Raw genomic sequence first — 21799 nt, 5'->3', positions numbered from 1 at the left:
CTCATTCCAATGGTTCCTTTGGGTTCTGAGATTATGGTGTGTGGTCTCGATAGTGAACCCTTATCTCAAGGTAGAATTGTTTCCCAAACGGTACCCATCACTCTCTCTGTTGGAGCCATGCATTCGGAAAGACTGTCTTTCTTTGTAGTTACATGTTCTTTTGCTCCTATAGTTCTTGGGTTACCTTGGTTAAGGATGCATTATCCAGTTTTTGACTGGGTAACTGGGGAGATCCTTAGTTGGGGCAGTAAATGCTCTCAAAGTTGTTGTCGGCTTCCTATTCGGCTGTCACAAATTAAACCTCCAGGATTACCAAAACAGTATGCAGACTTTTCTGATGTATTCTGTAAAAAAGTTGCTGAGACACTGCCTCCTCATCGCTCTTATGACTGCACTATTGACTTGGTGCCCGGGGCCAAGCTCCCAAAAGCAGGTTGTACTCTCTGTCGCGTCCAGAGTCCCAGGCGATGGCAGAGTATATAGAAGAGAGTCTGGCTAAGGGTTTTATTCGGCATTCGCAGTCTCCTGTGGGATCGGGATTCTTTTTTGTTGAGAAGAAGGATGGGACATTGCGACCATGCATAGACTTTAGAGAGTTAAACCGGATCACTATCAAGAATTCTTATCCCTTGCCCCTCATATAAGTCTTGTTTGATCAGCTCCGCACTGCCACTATTTTTTTCTAAAATTGATTTGCGAGGAGCTTATAATCTGATTCGTGTGAGGGAGGAGGATGAATGGAAGACTGCATTTAACACCCATTCTGGGCATTACGAATATTTAGTTATGCCCTTTGGCCTTTCCAACGCTTCAGCAGTTTTCCAGGATTTCATTAATGATGTGCTCAGGGAGTTTTTAGATAGATTCTTGGTGGTCTACCTGGATGACATCTTGATCTTTTCTAAATCTCTAGAGGAGCATCGGCAGCATGTGCGTTTGGTCCTCCAGAAGCTTAGGGAACACCATCTCTGTGCCAAGCTTGAGAAATGTGAGTTTAAGGTGCGACAAATCACATTCTTAGGTTATGTCATCTCCCCTTTTGGTTTCCAGATGGAGGACTCGAAAGTGCAGGCGGTGCTTGACTGGGTACAGCCCAGTAATTTAAAAGCAATCCAACGTTTCTTGGGTTTTGCTAATTTTTATAGACAATTTATCCCCAAGTTCTCATCTATTGTGGCACTCATAGTGGCTCTTACCAAGAAAGGAGCAGATACCACACAATGGTCTGGTGAAGCTAAATTAGCGTTTATTAGGTTGAAGCGAGCCTTTGTTTCGGCTAAGGTCCTTCGCCATCCAGACCCAGAGCGCCCTTTTGTGGTGGAGGTGGACGCTTCCGAAAAGGTCATTGGGACAGTATTGTCTCAATTTAGCAATGTCGAAGACCGTCTCCATCCCTGTGCCTTTTACTCCCGCAAGTTTTCCTCTGCGGAAATGAACTATGATGTTGGGAACCGGGAGTTATTGGCTATTAAGGATGCTTTGGAGGAGTGGAGACATTGGCTGGAGGGGGCTAAGTTTTTGGTCACGATCTTGACGGACCATAAGAATTTAGCCTATCTAGAATCTGCGAAGCGACTCAATGCCAGGCAAGCTCGATGGGCTTTGTTCTTCGCCAGATTTAACTTCGTTATCACCTATCGCCCAGGCTCAAAAAATGTGAAGGCAGATGCCCTCTCGTGTAGTTTTGCTCCTGTGCAGGAGACCAGTGATAAAGTGATGCCCATTATTCCATCTTCTCGCATCAGAGTGGGTATTGCTCAGGACCTGTTGTCGGTGGTCCTGAGGGCACTGGGACAGGCCCCTCCTGGCGTTCCGGGGGGGCTTTTGTTTGTGCCTGAAAAACTCAGAGAACGGGTTTTTCTTGAATTCCATGCCAAAAGGTCGGCGGGGCATCCGGGCATTGCTGGATCTCTGGAGTTGTTGTCCAGGGCGGTGTGGTGGCCTTCTGTTTCCAGGGATGTTACCCAATGGGTTCGCTCTTGTGAAGTGTGTGCCAAGAATAAGACTCCTCGGGGCACCCCACTGGGTCCTTTGCACCCTTTGCCCATCCCGTCCAGGCCATGGACTCATATTTCGATGGATTTTGTTGTTGTTCTGCCAAAGTCCTTAGGGATGAGTGCTATTTGGGTGGTGGTGGACCGCTTTTCCAAGATGGCTCATTTTGTTCCATTGGTGGGGCTGCCATCCGCTAAGAGGTTGTCTGAGTTGTTTTTGCAACATGTCGTACGCCTCCATGGATTGCCCGTGGACATTGTCTCAGATAGAGGCCCTCAGTTCGTGGCCAGATTTTGGAGGTCCTTTTGTTTGGCCTTCCAGATTACTGTTTGTCTCTCTTCAGGGTACCACCCACAGTCCAACAGACAGACAGAGCGGGTCAATCAGTCCTTGGAGCAATTTTTGAGGTGTTACGTTTCCAAGTGTCAGAATGATTGGGTTGATCATTTGCCTCTGGCAGAGTTTGCTTATAATAACGACGCTCACTCTGCCACAGGTGTATCCCCATTTTTCTGTATGCTTGGGTTTCATCCCAAAGCCAAATCTTTTGATCCGGGGGGCCCTACTACAGGAGGTTCTTCTACAGTCTCCTATCTTAGAGGAATTTGGAGAAGGGATAAGCAAGAACTCATGTCTGTCTCGCTTAGGACCAGGGCACGCTTCGACAGAAGCAAAAGGCCCTGTCAGTTCAAACTGGGTGACCTGGTCTGGCTCTCCACTAAGAACTTGAGGTTGATGCAGCCATCTCACAAGCTGGGTCCCCGATTTATTGGCCTGTTTCGGATCATCAAGGTTATTAACCCGGTGGCCTTTCGATTTGAAGTTGCCTAGGGCATTGGGTGTCAAGAGAACCTTCCATTGCTCTCTCCTGAAACCAGCATTCCACAAAAGCTCCTTAGTTAAAAGACCAGCTCCTATCTCGGTGTCAGGTCACAAGGAATTTTTGGTTGAGAGGATCATTGACTCTAATGTGGTACGGGGTAAATTGTCCTATTTGGTGCACTGGAAGGGATATGGCACTGAGGAGAGATCTTGGGTCCGTGATGGGGACCTTCATGCGCCAAGATTAAAACAGGCTTCTTTCCGGGAGTTCCCAGATAAACCGGGATTTAGGGGTTCCTTGACCCCTCGTCAAGGGGGAGGGGGGGGGGGTACTGTAAAGGTGGCCATACACACGCAGATTTATCTGCAGATCTGTCTGGTTGGAACAAAAACCTGGTTATGGATGAGAGCAAATGACAGTTGACCTTGGAAATGCTGGAAAACTGACAAACTGTCACTCATCCATAACCATGTTTTTGTTCCAACCAGCCAGATCTGCAGATAAATGTTACTAGTGTATGGGCACTTTTAGTAAGTAACCTGAGCATAGCATGCACTCCGGTCAGAGTTTTTGCTGTTTCAGTAGTGACAGGCAATCTGTTCACAGCAAGAACTCCGGCCCTGGTTTTGGTGCTCACAATCTGTGATGTCTGAGTGGGGGCGTGGGCAGCACCTGCTTTATAAGTTTTCCTTTCTGGCTAGACAAGTGCTGCTGAATTTGTCTCTCAGCTTCCTGTCAGTGTTACCTTGAATCTCTGCAAGTTCAGTTAGAATCCTTTCTAGTTAGTCAGGATAGAAACTGTTTAGCGTGTGTGTGTGTGTGTGTGTGTGTGTGTGTGTGTGTGTGTGTCAGTTAGAATCCTTGCCAGCTAGTCAGGATAGAAACTGTTTAGCATGTGTGTGTCTGTTAGTTAGAATCCTTGCTAGGTAGCCAGAATAGAAACTGCTCAGCCTGTGTGTTTGTTTGTTTGTTTGCCTCTGGAGTTTCTCTGGTTACAGCTTAGGCAGGCTGCTGGGATCTGTGGTGCACCTTACAGACCCAGAGCTTGGCTGTAACTTGGCAGCTCCCACAATAGTCATTCACCTCTTCCAGTGTATTGGGTATTCCACCTAGCCTTTAAATTGGAGAGGTCATTGTGTGGCTGTTTCTCCTTAACCCCTTCTGGGCATCAAACAGTTTCATTTATTTTGTGAACCACCTTTTGAGTATTGTTACTCCTGTGTATTGCACTTAACACCTTGCTACACCATATACGTATTGGTACGTCGGCAGTTCATGTGTCGACACCACCACTGCCATAACCGTTTTAGATTGATAATATTACAATTTATAAAGTATACCTCCACAAAAGAAATCCCCTTTTTGTACAGCTGATTTCACTTGGCAATTAATTATTCATTTTCTTGGGGCACCTCCAGCGCATTCAGATTTAAATCCACTTAAGAGCGTATATAAATCATGATTGCTGGTTTGAGAAACTCTTCTGTCTTGTAATACTTGATATTCCAACTTATATTGGAGAATTTAAGAAGTTTCTCAAGGATTAAAAAAACAGTGGTCTTGGCACAGTTATAGTAAGTGGTAAAAGAAAATATATAGATCATATGTAGGAATATCATATTAATATAATATAGACACATGCGCGCACACACACACATATATATATAGATATATATATATTTTTCTATAAAAGAAAAGAGGAGCGCTCCCATAGTGCTTATATCATTTATTTCAAAAAGTATAAAAAACTGTATCCAGCAGAATGATAGGAATGGTATCACGTACCGTTAGTGTCGGTTTAACACAACCGCAGGTATAACAGCATAAATGCGTACTGCTCCAAGCAGCATGTAACGATCAGAGGTGCTCTCACCACTCGTCTCGTTTCCACAGCTATGACCGACGCCAGGCCACGCCCCTACGCGGTTCGTCACAAAGACTTCGTCAGAGCCCTCTGACGAAGTCTTTGTGACGAAACGCGTAGGGGCGTGGCCTGGCGTCAGTCATACCTGTGGAAACGAGACGAGTGGTGAGAGCACCTCTGATCGTTATACTTTTTGAAATAAATGATATAAGCACTATGGGAGCGCTCCTCGGTACTTGTGAGTTATCCGGGCTGCCGATTTTTTCATCGCGCCCGAAATCGTGGGCATCGCGTCGGTCGTGGCCGTTATAAGGGGCCGCGACGCGATGCCCACGATTTCCCATAGACAATAATGTTAAAAGACGCGATGGACCCGATTTCCCATAGACAGCAATGTTAAAATAAAATGACAATGTGAAATTGGCCAATATGGCCATTTCACATTGGATATGTTTTAAAAAAAAAAAGTTTCATGGCTCCCCAACACCGTTAACGCCACCCCGCTATTGACGCCAACCCGAAGCGTGGCGAGCGGCGGAGGTACGCGTCCTCCGACCTTTTCATACCCCTACTATCCACTAGGGCGTGGAGTGAGAATAGAATAGTGTGGCGAGCGCAGCGAGCCACCGAGCCCGAAGCGTGGCGAGCGCACGCGGACACCTGTGAAGCCCGCAAGGGGATGCGGATACCTGTGAAGGTATCCGCGTCCCCTCACGGGGCGCGCTGCGCTCGCCACGCTTCGGGCCACGGTGGCTCGCTGCGCTCGCCACACTATTCTATTCTCACTCCACGCCCTAGTGGGTAGTAGGGGTATGAAAAGGTCGGAGGACGCGTACCGCCGCCCCTCGCGGGCTCGCTGCGCTCGCCACGCTTCGGGTTGGTCTCAATAGCAGGGTGGCGTTAACGGTGGTGGGGGGCCATGAAACCTTTTTTTTTAAAACATATCCAATGTGAAATGGCCATATTGGCCAATTTAACATTGTCATTTTATTTTAACATTGCTGTCTATGGGAAATCGGGTCCATCGCGTCTTTTAACATTACTGTCTATGGGAAATCGGGTCCATCGCGTCTTTTAACATTACTGTCTATGGGAAATCGCGGGCATCGCGTCGCTGTCCCTTATAACGGCCACGACCGACGCGATGCCCCCGATTTGGGGCTAAATCGCGGGCATCGCGTCGGTCGGGTGTCCTTAAGTTAACTAAACTTAAGGACAAAATCGGCAGCCCGGATAACTCACAAGTACCCGCTCCTCTTTTCTTTTATAGAAAAACGTTTACCTGTGAATCCAGGTGCCCGTAAGGGTAATTAGCGGAGCTGCCGGTCTAAAGGACAGATACCGAGTGCTGTTATAAAAGTGAAAAGCAACAGACGGGACATTTGTGGTTCCAGACAATCAAGTATTTCAGGACTTGCGCACTATATTTGAACTTTTTTTGTAGATATATATATCTATATATCAAAAGGGAGTGGGGTTTAGTGATCCTTTTTCCGCGCCGGTTTGTGGGCTGCACTTCTATCGTATCTAGCTGTTAATATAGGTACCAGATGGGAAAAAATAGAGATAGAGAGAGAGATAGATGTGCGCTCTGTTCACCACTTAATAACCATACATTGGTACATAAAATGTATATTTATTCAGACTTTCTTTACAGTATAAATGAAATAGTTTTTCAATAAAAACAATGGCAATGTGGATTCCAGATTCAGATAAGATGTTATTCAAATGAATGACAGGAAGAAGATCCGACTTCAAAACAGATAGACTTCTTTAACAAACGAAACCCTACGCGTTTCGTCCCTTAGGACTTCATCAGGGGCAAAAGATGATGATCTGAATATGAATCTAAATGGTGAAAAATGTATATAAGCCGTAAGTGATATAATAAAACATATATATATTTAAAGGTCCCTATTAGGAGGGTGGTGAAGATGGGGGGCATCTTAGCATGGAGAATGGAGGAAGGAACATAGATGTGAGGAAGTTCCAGTGGAAAATGGATGTGAACAAAGGTCCGGTGGGATGGTGAGGCAGAGAGAAAAGACGGACAATAAGAATGACGGACGTCCCATCTTAATGTGGGGTAGTTGAAGAATCCAGAAAGAGACGGATGTGCCAGTGGTTGTATATAATTGATTACAATATACGGAAAGTGTGAGACCGAATAAAGTGAAAGATGAAAGACTAGGATAATACAGTAAATCTATATTCCCCTGGTGTGGGTGTGAATTACATTCAGTGATATACTAGTATAGCACCTTAAGGTGTAAATTCCATTTAGTGATATACCATTGTAGCCCCTTAATAGTGGGGGAGAAAAAGGTGGTGTGTATTACATACCAAGTCTGGACAGTGCCATACACCTTAAGGTGCTATACTAGTATATCACTGAATGTAATTCACACCCACACCAGGGGAATATAGATTTACTGTATTATCCTAGTCTTTCATCTTTCACTTTATTCGGTCTCACACTTTCCGTATATTGTAATCAATTATATACAACCACTGGCACATCCGTCTCTTTCTGGATTCTTCAACTACCCCACATTAAGATGGGACGTCCGTCATTCTTATTGTCCGTCTTTTCTCTCTGCCTCACCATCCCACCGGACCTTTGTTCACATCCATTTTCCACTGGAACTTCCTCACATCTATGTTTCTTCCTCCACTCTCCATGCTAAGATGCCCCCCATCTTCACCACCCTCCTAATAGGGACCTTTAAATATATATATGTTTTATTATATCACTTACGGCTTATATACATTTTTCACCATTTAGATTCATATTCAGATCATCATCTTTTGCCCCTGATGAAGTCCTAAGGGACGAAACGCGTAGGGTTTCGTTTGTTAAAGAAGTCTATCTGTTTTGAAGTCGGATCTTCTTCCTGTCATTCATTTGAATAACATCTTATCTGAATCTGGAATCCACATTGCCATTGTTTTTATTGAAAAACTATTTCATTTATACTGTAAAGAAAGTCTGAATAAATATACATTTTATGTACCAATGTATGGTTATTAAGTGGTGAACAGAGCGCACATCTATCTCTCTCTCTATCTCTATATCTATATATCAGTATAACTTCCCAGTACTCACCCATCCACAATGGGTATGGATTATAGGGTCAACAGTACTAAGGTCAACAAGCTACTACTGTAGGTCGACATGAGCCAAGGTCGTCACATGGGAAGGTCAACATGTCAACAAGGACAGCACGAAGGTCAACATGGGAAGGTCAAAGTTTGCAGCTCTGCATGTAATTTTTAGTCTGTCCTCCGTTTGCCAACGCCCTCATTCGCTGGACTAATACACTAAGACATTCTCAGGTGTCTTAGCTTTGCATGTGTTCTGGTGGAGAATGTGGATGCTGGGTGTTGCCATGGGTGCGAATACCCACCACCGCCCCCGCCTGCACTTGGAGGTGCAATCGCCCCGCGAACACCTTGTTCCCCATGGCCGCTCACACCTTGCGCAGACGCAGTAAAGTACATCACGGAACGTTACGAGTGCGCATGGACTAGAATAAGGTTCAATGTGTGTTATAATGGCTCCGGTGCCCTCTTTAGATGAAGTAGCTGAATATATCAAGCGGAGGGGATACCAAGGTACAACAACCAGGGTGTGATGTGAACATGGCTACAGGTGACATGTAAGCTTCCCGGTGTGATTCTGTCCCTGACGACGGGTTATTAGAGCAAAACATATGTTGGATTAAAGAACACTGTTTATACCACTGAAAGTCTCCCGAGTGCCGCTTTCTTCCACTTGAATATATTTATACATTATATATACACAAAACCCCTATCTCGCGCTCAAATTACAATATTGTTGTATGGCTGTTGTAAGTAAGCTACAAGATTCCCTGTTGGGGGAAAATACAAGAGATATATACAACAATTGTAGATTGGCTCCTTATGCGAATGTCTATCGATTGGACCTACAGCATATAGCTTTAGTATTGAATCCAAGCATCTGAGTCAAATATGCACCTCGTAAGTCCATAAAACAATATTTTTTAAAAGTCTCTGTTTCTTATGATGTTGTTGATGCAGTATTTCATACAGTACAATTTCAGCTTCCACGTCCACCCTTGTACAGAAGTAAATTCATTATTAATTTGTAGAAAAAACCAACGCGTTCCATCCCACAGTAGACTTCATCAGATTTTTTTTCTTTAAAATCACAAAACATAAGCATAAAATATTTCAGTAAAATACATTACAATTCTTCACAATCCAGACTTCATGATCTACTGTACATTTAAAGTATAAATTTGACTCACAATAATTCATATCATAGGTATGTGTATAATATACACTTAAGTGGCATCAGGCAAAGGAACAAGGGAAGACAAGGGAAAAAAACAACACAAGAATACAAATATCCATTTTTTGTGTGTAGAAGAAGACAAGATCATATAACATACCAGAATGTAGAAGTAGATAAACAAATGCCTTCAATTTTTTTTTTGTGTTTTTACCCAGGAGCACCCAGGTTTACTTGGTGAGACACCTATTAGAAGATCAATGAACATATTAGATGACTATATGGATACAGATGGAGCTGCTCTCTTCGCTTCTGCCAGCACGGCAGATGCTGGTATATGGAGGCTGGTGCGCTCGCTCACCCATTACTGGAAATGGGGCACACAAGCTAATGTGCGGGCGCCCCATTCGCTGGCGGGGGATGAGAGCGTCTCCAACTGTCAGTGCAAGATAGAAAAATGATACTGACTAATACCGAATTTGCATACCTGTAGTATATTTTACTAAGCTTTCTGTTATATCAAAAATATGACCTGCACATTCGGGTATCCTAGATATTCATATGGATCCGATAGTAAGAAGACCAACAGTTTACTAGATATTATTTCAAGGGTTGTTGGTATCCGTCAATCCCTGGTTAGTTTTTATCACATAGTAGGAGGAGATTGCAGGTGCACACTAAATATAAATGCTGAACCTATTAATATCATTGCTGTATTGCATTTAAGAGGTTCTTAGCATAATGATGGCCATTATTATGGGCTTGTACACTGCATCCAGGTTACCTTAATAGGACAAGTCCCTAACACTACTCTGAGACAAGTCCAGGGCGTGGGACCCCCCAGCCCAGCAGAACCACCAGATGGCATCACATTGGTGTGAAATTAAAGTGATAGTATGTGATAAGACTTACATAAGTAAGAGGTAATAATAAATGTGAAGGGTGCTACATATATACTAAACAAACTAAAGGGGTGATGGAAAGTGTACGATATGATGCCATGGAACAGCCCAGCCGCAGCAGCCCAAAGAGCCCCGCGCCCCAAACACAGTCCCACAGACTAACACTCAGTATATATATATATATATATATATATATATATATCAAAAGAATGACCCCACGTGCGCCCTTAAGTTGTGAGCAGCTACTCTATAGCCCCCCCTGTTAGTGGGAGGCGATGTTTAGAAATGGAGAGAAAGAAGGTATAGAGAGCGCTTTTTAACCACCAATAGATTGTCAAAATACAAAAACAGTACAAATATTTTTTAAAAAACCAGTGTGCTTTTTATTAAATAATTTTCACATCTGGAAATGGTATCCTTTTCGGAAATACAAGCAACCCGACGCGTTTCGTCTTGAAAAAGACTTCATCAGGGGTTTAGTACATTGTAATGTTAAAATGCTTGTACTAGCATGTGTTTCCTCAGATTAGCGTGTACAATAATGCTGTTCTTCAGTGGGGCAGACTCAGAGAAATCAGTGATGATTTTAACACTGCTTCTATCGGTTTGTATTGCTCCAAAATTCCTAGGATAGTGGTGACCTCCCTCAATGGGGTAGATTTCGGATGTCTAAAGAATATTCAATATAAATATATAGGCGTCTAATATCTTGTTTGAGGGCTGTGATGGTCTTCTCTTCAACGGTATAGTTAACCGAATTAGCCCTTTTATAGGGTCAAGGTAGCCCCGGTGTGTTCCCAATCTTTAAGAGTCTTGGGTTTTTGCTCAGTTTTATGAGGAAAACTTCTGTGTTGGACTAGGTCAAATGGTAGGGGTCCACAATATCTAATGGTCCCTTGAAAACGAAGAAGGCAGAACAGAAGATTCCGTTTCTGGTCTGAATTGAAAGTGGATCTGTCTGTTCAAGATTGGGAACACACCGGGGCTACCTTGACCCTATAAAAGGGCTAATTCGGTTAACTATACCGTTGAAGAGAAGACCATCACAGCCCTCAAACAAGATATTAGACGCCTATATATTTATATTGAATATTCTTTAGACATCCGAAATCTACCCCATTGAGGGAGGTCACCACTATCCTAGGAATTTTGGAGCAATACAAACCGATAGAAGCAGTGTTAAAATCATCACTGATTTCTCTGAGTCTGCCCCACTGAAGAACAGCATTATTGTACACGCTAATCTGAGGAAACACATGCTAGTACAAGCATTTTAACATTACAATGTACTAAACCCCTGATAAAGTCTTTTTCAAGACGAAACGGGTCGGGTTGCTTGTATTTCCGAAAAGGATACCATTTCCAGATGTGAAAATTATTTAATAAAAAGCACACTGGTTTTTTAAAAAATATTTGTACTGTTTTTGTATTTTGACAATCTATTGGTGGTTAAAAAGCGCTCTCTATACCTTCTTTCTCTCCATATATATATATATATATATACATATATATATATATATATATATATATAGTAGGACTTCCCCTCATAGTGCCAAGTTGAGTGTGCAGTATTGAGTGCAGGACTCCAAGTTAATTAAAAACAATCTGGGACAGGTGGGAGGGGTTCTAGTAAAGGAGGAAGGCTTCTCTAATTCCTTCCAGTGTGTATACATACACAATATATAGCACATATGCTTACATTAGCTTGGAGTCCTGCACTCAAGACTGCACACTCAGCTTGGCACTATGAGGGTAAGTGGCAATTCCATCTGGCACCTCTTTTGCCATTATGTGCTTTTTGGGCCTTATTTTTTTTTTCCGGGGGCTTATTGGGTATTAAACTGTTAAAAACAGATACACACTTGCAGAACAAGTCAGTGCTGCACGAAACGCCCACTGCTCCTCGGCTGCATATCGTAAACACAATCAAGCCAGATAGGGGTCTTATTGGGTGTTAAACTGATGCTTTTGGTGCCTAGTTTTTCAAACTGCCATCCTGTCTGCCACTGCAGTGGCACTCCTAGATGAGCCATGTGTTTCTTCTGCACACTTTTGTGGCTTAGCATAGTTATCCAGCTACCTCGGTGCAACCTTTTGCCCTAAAAACAATATTGGGAGGTGTAAAGTGGTCAAAATTGTCTGGAAAGGGCTGTTATTGAGGTTAATATTACTCTAGGGACAATTAAAAAAAAATATCCAAATCCCAGCGACAAATCCAAATCGGCCCCAGCGCTCATCCCTATTTCATTGTATCTAAAGGGTATGAAATAACATATTAATGAGTTACAAGTTGAGCGCACTTCTGTGCTTTTATATATCTATCTATATATTATATATAACAGAATTCTGGAATTAATGTATGAAACATAATTTATTTTGCATATACAGTATTTAAATATTTTCATGTTTTTTTCTCTGATACAATACCTCTGAATTCTGCTGACACATACAGCCTGGCACTTTGATACATACATTTGTTGTGACACATTGGGCAGTATTTAATGCTCAGGATTCACCGTTTTTACGGCGAATCGGGCTGTTTTCACTCCTTGCGATGAATCTTTTTCACTGAAAATCTAATTCACCCTATTCTTGCAGCACATGAATATATATTTATTTATTTTTTACACATTACGTCAGCAGGGGGTGGGGAGCCGCTTATTAGATATTCACTGCACTGGTCCCACTCAGCGCTCCCTCCACTGCGTCCCCTGCCAGCTCTCCCAGGGGGAAGCTTCTACTGCCTGGGTCTCCACCAGCCCTCCTTCTCCTCCACAGTGTCCGGCACAGGCAGGGAGCCTTCCATTTCCCTGCCTTCCACCGGCTCCCTGCAGCATTCGCCGGGGGAGGGGGGTTTAAAAATCCCTGTCAAGGGCAGCGAGCCCCTGAGGCATTGAATAGGGGGAGAAGAGGGAGGGCTGGCAGCGAATGCTCCAGCTCTCCGGAACCCGGCGAATGTGCAGCAAATCCTAAATGTAATTGAATGCTGCCCATTGAATGTATCCCCTTATACAGTTTTACCTTTCACTTTCTACTTGTTCCATGTCTAACATAAGCATTCAAACATATTTTGACTTTGTAAATGGAGCATGATGAGTCATAGTCATCTGTATGTGTTAATATTATCACCATATAATATTATACATTTTTATTTTGAGGCTAGATTCTGCAGACTCAAACACCACCTAAATTGTCTCTGACACCAACTTCACAGATCTGGTTCCAAACAAACAATAACAAATCAATGTTTTTTTGCAGAGGGAAATGTACATTGAGGCAACACAATTTGAAATACTAGGGACACATCTGTTTTGTCTCTTTTGACTTAAGGAAGCATAAGCTCAAAATGGCCACTAGGGAATAAATCTTTGTATGAGTTGTTTATTACATGAGGTAATTCTGTGTTGAGAAAGCCTGTGTTCCTTTCACACCAAAGTGACCTATGATAAATGAAAATGTGCGAAGTCTGAGCAGGGTAAAAGATAGTGTACACTAATTAGCAGTGACCGATCCTTTCACTTTATAGTTCAGCAGCCGCAGCTGTAATCGTGCAACACAAAAACAAACATCTCCTCTACAGTGAACAGAGTCTGGAGTCTACACCCAGCAGAAGGACACAATGATGCATGGTGTAGGACTGTTATCATTGCCAGAAGCTTTAGAGATTGAAGATTTATACAATGACTAGTTCATGTTTTGTAGTCTGTGTTCTGCTATCTGTCCTCATTCCAGGTGTACTGCACCACCAATAGATGCACTGAGATGTCAGTCACCCATGACAGATGTATTATTTATTATTGGAGATTGATAGTGCTGCTCCTGGAAAGAGTGCATGCTGGGTTTTTTTCTCTCTGTATTTGCTAAGCTGAACAGTGAAATCACAGATGTCTCTGAATTTTCACTTCACTACTCATGTCCCTGCAGCCTACAAAACTTGAAATGGGGCCGTGAAGGTCTGATATATAAAGATGAGAGATGCTCTGTGTCACAAATCCAACCTGCACCTTAGATACAGTAATCTAGAACAGTTGGTCATGGTGGTGAACACTGTGGTCAGGGCTGGATTAAGCCTTTGGGGGGCCTGGGACACTTTAGACAGGGAGGCCACCTCCCGCTTGTCATTACTGCCCGCAAACTGCAAGGGAGAATATTACACTGTCAAAACACAGAGTATAGGCCGTATAAACTGGTGAATGGGTAACTGCACGGGGAGGGGGGTGTATATATATATGTATGAGAGTAACTGCACCTGGTGCCTTCCTTAGCTCAAACCTGTATCCAGGGCAGCATAAGTACATGTATCACAGGCGTCACTCAGACGACTTTCAAAAGGAATAGAGACCACGCAGGGTTCATTCAGATCTTTCGAGATTTATTTATCATGATGACGAGAATAATTCTCGAAAGATCTTGATGAAATCTGCGTGGTATTCCTTTTGAAAGTCGTCTGAGTGCCGCCTGTGATACATGTGTATGTATGTATATATATATATATATATATATATATATATATTAATATTGGTTTCACTTGCTGGCTGGACTCCAAGGAGCACACACAGACACACACTTTAGTGGAATTATTTCCTGACCTTGTATACCTATAAAAACTGGAAGGTGTTTTTTTGAAGCTGTATAGGATTGACAGTATAGGAGATCTATCTGAAACTCCTTTAGAATAAGAAGCTTTATCTCCTTTCCATCTAATAAAAGGTCAAAAACAGTACACAAATTTACCACCAGAGGGATTCATCCCACACCATCGGATACCCAAAGTAAACCTAGGAATAGGCAAAAATACTTACGAGATCAAAAAAGCCCCTGATGAAGTTCCTAACAGGAACGAAACGCGTTGGGTATTGATTAAAATAAACAGGAATTTATTCCAGAAAATCAGAAGCATCTTTATCCTTTTATATATATTTTACCTTTATTGAACGGACATTACATATTGCATTTAGGGCGCTGGGGACACTATTGTGGTTAGTGGAAATTGTGGGTTCCTACTGGTAGGGAACCTAAGTGTCTAATAGCGACCACCTGTATATATAAATATTGAAGCGCAATTTTGGGGATTTTGTTGTGTATATGTGTATATATATATATATATATATATATATATATATATATATATACAGAGAGAATTTCTGCTGGCACTCCAGGGATTTTGCAATACGGTGTAGGGTGGTTAAATAAATAACACCAACACTGGAAAGTGTGACGACGTTTCGGGCTGTGTGCCCTTTATATGCCCTATGTCTTGATAAAGGGCACACAGCCCGAAACGTTGTCACACTTTCCAGTGTTGGTGTTATTTATTTAACCACCCTACACCGTATTGCAAAATCCCTGGAGTGCCAGCAGAAATTCTCTCTGTATATTCTCCCTCATCCGAGGGTTGCAAGGCACCCGGGTCGCTGTTGACTTACAGCAAGTGCCAGGACTCAAACTCCATTATATATATATATATATATATATATATATATATGAGGTTGTGAGGAGGCACTCCAAACAGCGCCGAAGGTAACTGTGTACAAGGTCCGGTGCCCTCCTGGGTATAAGTCAGCTGGAGTCCGATAATGTAGAGGGGGGTTGGCGGCACTCGGAATAAAAGGAGACCACACAAGGCTTTTACCAATGTTTCTGTGCCAACTGGCATTTTTATCAAGGTGCAGGAACTGTGTTTCAGTTGGCACAGAAACGTCGGTAGAAGCCTTGTGTGGTCTCTTTTTATTCCGAGTATTCCGAGTGCCGCCAACCCCCCTCGATATATATAATATATATATATATTTACATACATACATACATACATACATACATACATACAAAAGCAAAGAAGAGGGCGTCACTCAGGGACTGTGAAAAATCCAAACTTTTTATGGGTACATGTCAACGGTGTTTCGGGAATACTCCCATCATCATGACAATTACCGAACAATCATGTGTAGTGCAATAAATACATACCCGCATGCTGATTCTTCTCCTCTATCTGGCGGTCCTCCGTCCGGGTCCCCGCTACAGCTTCCGGTCCGGATCCTGGAAGTGACTTGCCGCCAGAGGTGGGACACATTCCAGCGGCCGGAGAGCTCTGTGAAAAGATGCAAATTTTTAAACAAATACAAAAGTGACTAGTTTAAACATAAATGTGCATTGTTAATAAGTGCCAAGCATTGTGTAAAAGCAAAAATTAGAAAATTAAATAACAAAAAAGTTACTTATATAATTACACCACTAGATGGCAGTCTAAAATGATAAAAAAAATTAAAAAAATTTAAAAAATATATATCTCTAACTGGGCATGTTCAAGCCGTTCAAGTTGATGTAAAGTATTGTGTACATTACTGGTGCCTATTTAGTGATGAAAATGATAATAAGTGTCCTAAACAAAATTAAATTATGAAGAGCAAAAAAATTATTATTGTAAGAAAGAAAAGGGGAATCAACTCATATTACGTGACAGTCCATGAAACCAACATGTGTAAAAATGAACTATACACTTGAATAATAACTGCATGGGCATGTGTAAAAAAAGATGTTGCCTAACTTCTTTATTATAAGAAACAGCTGTAATTAATTGCCTCATTTAAACCACCTGGATTTACGGTGTTCAGTTTTAAGATCCATTCACATTCTAATTAGGCATGTGCACCGGCCACTTTTCGGGTTTTGGGTTCTGATTACCTTGAGGTTTTGGGTTCTAATGGGTTTTGGCAAAACACCTCCTAAGTGTTTTGTGTTTGGATTTTTGGGGTTTTGGGTTCTGATTTTTTTGTTAAAAAGGCATAAACACTGTGAAAATCGTAGAATTTGGGTGTTTTTTTTGCTCTTACGCTATATTAACCTCAATAAAATTAATTTCCACTCATTTCCAGTCTATTCTGAACACCTCGCACCTCACAATATTGTTTTTAGGGCAAAAGGTTGCACCGAGGTAGCTGGATAACTATGCTAAACCACACAAGTGTGCGGCACAAACACGTGGCTCATGTAAAAATTGGCACTTAAGCGGTAGATATGGCAGTACTAGGCACCAGACAGGTAGATACTGCAGTACTAGGCACCAGACAGGTAGATAAGGCAGTACTAGGCACAAGATAGGTAGATACATCAGCAATACTAGTATATGTGCACCATTTATAATAATTAATTTATAATAATTTATTTTATTATTAGATACTGCTTGGCACTCAGTGGCACATGTCAGTGCACCAGCAGCATGGAATTATTTTTTACAGTCCCACGCAGCACAAGTATTATTTTTTAATTAAATTATATATAGCAGCCTAGTATGTAGTTGTACTACTAGGTAGGTACACTTAGGCAGTAACATTGCCAGTGGCAACAGTGGACTGAGTAAATAATACTGGCAACCTCTATTCACAGTATTCAGTGCAGGCAGCACCAGTGGACTATATATAATTCAATTAATTAAGTATTAATAATATAGCAGCCTAGTTGGTAGAGAAAATAAACTACTAGGTAGGTAGGCAGTAGCACTGCCAGTGGTCAACACAAAAGGTAGTTACACACCACCAGTAGCTTTATGCAGTGCACCAGCAGAATTTATAATAATTAATTTTATTATTAGGTACTGCTTGGCAGTGGCACTCAGTGGCACACGCATTGAATCATTTTTTACAGTCCCATGCAGCACAAGTATTATTTTTTAATTAAATTAGATATAGCAGCCTAGTATGTACTAGGTAGGTACACTTAGGCAGTAGCACTGCCAGTGGCAACAGTGGACTGAATAACTAAATAATACTGGCAGATTCAGTGCAGGCAGCACCAGTGGACTATCTATATATATATATATATATATATATACATATATATATATATATATATATATATATATTATAATATAATTAATTATTAATATAATATATATAATATTACAGCACAGCACCAGAGGTAGGCCCCAGCACATAGGAGACAGTAGTACTACAAGTACACAGTTAGACTGTCCTCCTTGCCAGGGAGAGCCCACCCTAAGCAGAGAGGAGAACAGAGTACACAGCAGCACTGAGAGTGACAGCCCCAGCGAATAAAATAATTACAGCACAGCACACCAGAGGTAGACTGCACAGAGGAGACAGTGGTACTACAAGTACACAGTTAGACTGTCCTCCTTGCTAGGGTGATCTCACACTAAGCAGAGAGGAGAACAGAGTACACAGCAGCACTGAGAGACAGCCCCAGCGAATAAAAAATATTGCGTTCAAGGTCAAGCTCAAGTTTAAACCCCAGCAGCAGCACCAACACACCCTCTCCCAACCCACTACTAGACTGGAGTGAAGATGGCGGGCGCAGCAGCCGCTATTTAAAGCCTCACGAAATCTGGCGCCGGGAGATGACGTTCTGACCACGCGGATGGACCCGAGTCAGGCGGGAATCTCCGAGCACTGCTCGGAATGATGACGTCAGTGGGGGCTCGGATCTCTGGAATCCGAGTCTGCACATCTCTAATTCTAATCTTAACAACTGCTTATCTCTATATCCCCCCCCCCCTAGTTAGGGGTGGCACGTGATCTATTATCCAGTAACATAAATGCACTGGTTGTGGAACCTGCAGCCACATGGTTGCAGGCAGTCAATTTGCACATCCACACACAGGCAAATTGCATAAGATCAGATACCCGCTTATGTGCAGTTCAAGATATGTGGTCTACTCGCTGTCTTGCCCATGTGGGTTACGCTACGTGGGCAAGACAGTTCAAGGAGAGGATGGCCCAACACAGGGCTGCCATCAGAGCCGCCCTAATGTGGGGCACCAGTGAACAGGATGTCGCCCGTCACTTTGCACAAGCACGCCATGATATGGCAAGCTTACGTTACTGGATGATAGATCACTTTCCACCAATAACTAGGGGGGGAGATAGAGATAAGCTATAGCGGAGATCCGGACGGAGGACCGCCAGACGGAGGGGGAGCATCAGCATGCGGGTATGTATTTATTGCACTACACATGATTGTTTGGTAATTGTCCTGATGATGGGAGTATTCCCAAAACGCCGTTGACATGTACCCATAAAAAGTATGGATTTTTCACAGTGACGCCCTCTTCTTTGCTTTTGTATACATTGGGGGCCAACATACCCCCTGGGTGGGCACCTGGGCACCATACCATTGCCATTGTCCTGCTGGCACAGTAGTGCTGGGTTTTTCTTCTGGTATGTATGTATGTATGTGTATATATATATATATATAATTATAGAATTGAGGTAAAAAGTTCAACCTTGGCCTCGTCAGACATAACACATTGTCCCACATGGTCTGGCCTGATATTTTTTTCTGCCCGCTTCTTAGCCTATATATATAGTTGGTTGGTAATAGTCACAGTGTTCCTTGGTTCATATATAGCCTTTGAAAATCTTATATACCCCTCTTCTGATTAGTATATTTTAACAATGATCTTCTATGCATGTTTTGAATCCTCTTTGCTGACCATGGCAATCCAAGTGGCGATTCAGAGGAGTAAGCTGCAAGAAAACTCTACAGCTACAGCTGCTCTTTATTTGGGGTCAGTCATATTAATGTCTGATGTACCACACCTTTACCAGGAGTTTTGAATGTGATTGGTTATCTCTGGAAGCATGGGAACACTTATGCAGCCAGGTTTGGTACAAGTGCATATGGTCCAGTTTAAAACCATATTAACATGTATATTTGTTCCTTCTTACCCTAGGTCAGCCGTTTAAACTTGACCCTAAATTTGCACACAAGAAGCTAAAGATATCCAATGATGGAATGCAGATGGAAAAGGAAGACAGCTCCCTGAAGAAGAGTCACACGCCTGAGCGCTTCAGCAGCACAGGATGCTATGGGGCAACTGGCAATGTCTTTATTGACAGTGGATGCCATTACTGGGAAGTAGCTGTAGGCAATTCAACATGGTGAGTCATTCAGCACAGAGTCATAGCTCCAGGGTCCAGTAGTGTTATACTTACAATACGTATCCTAATCATAGCATGAAATGAAGAAACATGGCCTAACACTGTACAGATTACAAGGTTCTTATTCCCTGATACATAACTAGTATGTTTGAAAAAAAGATATCCTGTTTCACCTTAAAAATTGCACAGATACATAGTGTCAAACCGTTAATCCCTTCAGAAACCTTTAATACATTGAAGGTGACAGAAAATCCATAGTATAATGTTAGACAATTTAGCCTTCCCAAGGCAATAATGGCAGCTTGGTGTGTTCTTGTACCAGCATACATAATCTCTTCTACAAAGTGAGTCTGATTCTGATTTGGTATATATGCCACCCCGACAGTGAAATTCTGCCCCATGCATGCCTATGAATTGCTTAGCAAGGCTTGCAAAAACATCACAGGCCTGCGATTAGCTGCAAATCCATATGCAAGGTGGTCGCTATCTAATGATTTTTCCACTGCGTGCAGTCTGCGTAGCCCAGGACTTACTCAGCGGTTCTGATAGAAACAGGCAGATTGGGACCTGAGCTAATGTCACACACTTTCCCTTCAAATACCTGGGCACGTCTGCGTTTTCCCTGACACACTCGGAAAACAGCCGGTTACCACTCACAATCACCGTTTTCCTGACAATCACCTTGTGGATGGCCAGGGATCAAAAAAGTAGCAGGATTTTGTCACAGGATGACCTTGTGCCAGTTATCAATACATATCCCGAGGGAAGAACTAGTGGATAGCCCACGGAAAATGGCTTTATTCAAAAGGACTACATTATTTTGTTATGAAGAAATACAAATTTTAATATGTAAAAATGCAATGCAATTTTTTTTTTATCTGCACAAAAATACTTTTGGACCGGAATCCCTAAATTTGAGACTTTTTTTTTTTTAAACGTATTCATCTTGGTCAAGTTTCAGATGCTTATTCTATTTATTATTGAGAGATTTGACTGCTTCAAGTTTTTGGAATTAGTTATACTAATAGTTATACCTTTATACTATTCTAGTTACACATTGCAGACGGGATAACAATGGATGATTTAGAGCAGCGGTTCTCAAACTGTGGGTCCTGACCCCCAAAGTGGGTCCCAACCTTCTCAGCATGGGGTCACGACTCCATGTTGCTGACCATCAGGCTGATTACTTTTCTAATCTCAGTCAGTGATTCAAGGAGTCTGAGAAATCTGTAGAATTGTCTGTTATTTTAGACTCCTCACATCATTCTGCGCCTCCACAATGCTGCCATGTATGTGCTGTCTGCTGACTACACCATGTGATGTGATGACCTTCTGCAGTAACTTGCTGGGGTCCTGTAAATTTTTTTATTGTATGATGGGGTCCCAGAGCAAAATAGTTTGAGGAACCCTGATTTAGAGGATGAAGAATTTTTACATTGCCACTTTGCACCTTCGGCCAGGACTATTCAGTCGTCATGGAGAGGAAGTGAGATGACCACTCACCCCACTTATAAGTTCAAATCTTCAGACTTACGGTTTGCTGCTGTGTAGAAAGTCCTGTGTGATTAACGAAGATGATTTCTGGATCTGCAAATTATTATAGCATTTTTAGTGCCATGATCATTCATTTGGAATAATTATATTTCCCAAAAGAAGCAAAATCCTGTCTGATCTAAAACATTTATTTTTTGCAGTGCTCATTACAAATGAAAAATATTTCCCCTGTTTTATATTTATCCCTTCTGTAATATGTATAAACAGCATTTTGTTTATTGAGGAAAAAATCTACTATTATGCATCTAAGCCAAACAATTCTTGTGATCTATTAATTTGACTAATTCATTCATTTTTGAATTATTTAGTTACATATTAGTTTTTTTTATATGCATTTTCACACTTTGATGATCTTTTGTTTCTTTCTTTATGATGTTTTTTGGCACAACCACTGATCTACTGCCTTTTAGGAAGTGTTTCCCAAACTTTTTAGAACCATTGCGCCCTATAGTGTTAGCATTATATTCAGGGAACCCCTAGGCCCAAAGTTTC

General features: G+C 42.1%; 1 protein-coding gene across 3 annotated transcripts in view; it reads left to right on the top strand.

The window, feature by feature from the left end:
• MID2 (midline 2) overlaps window positions 1-21799 on the top strand; it is a 241980-nt gene that overhangs the window by 202252 nt on the left and 17929 nt on the right. For all 3 annotated transcript variants that reach the window (XM_083159114.1, XM_083159113.1, XM_083159112.1), the window contains one exon: window positions 19546-19753. In XM_083159114.1, coding sequence (XP_083015240.1) covers window positions 19546-19753 — 208 coding nt within the window. The remainder of the gene's footprint in view (window positions 1-19545; window positions 19754-21799) is intronic.

This window comes from Crinia signifera, chromosome 9 (genome assembly GCF_055691185.1).
Source record: "Crinia signifera chromosome 9, ASM5569118v1, whole genome shotgun sequence".
NCBI lineage: Eukaryota > Metazoa > Chordata > Amphibia > Anura > Myobatrachidae > Crinia > Crinia signifera.
Note: the sequence above shows the minus strand (reverse complement) of the source record. Positions and strands in the feature narration are given on the sequence as shown.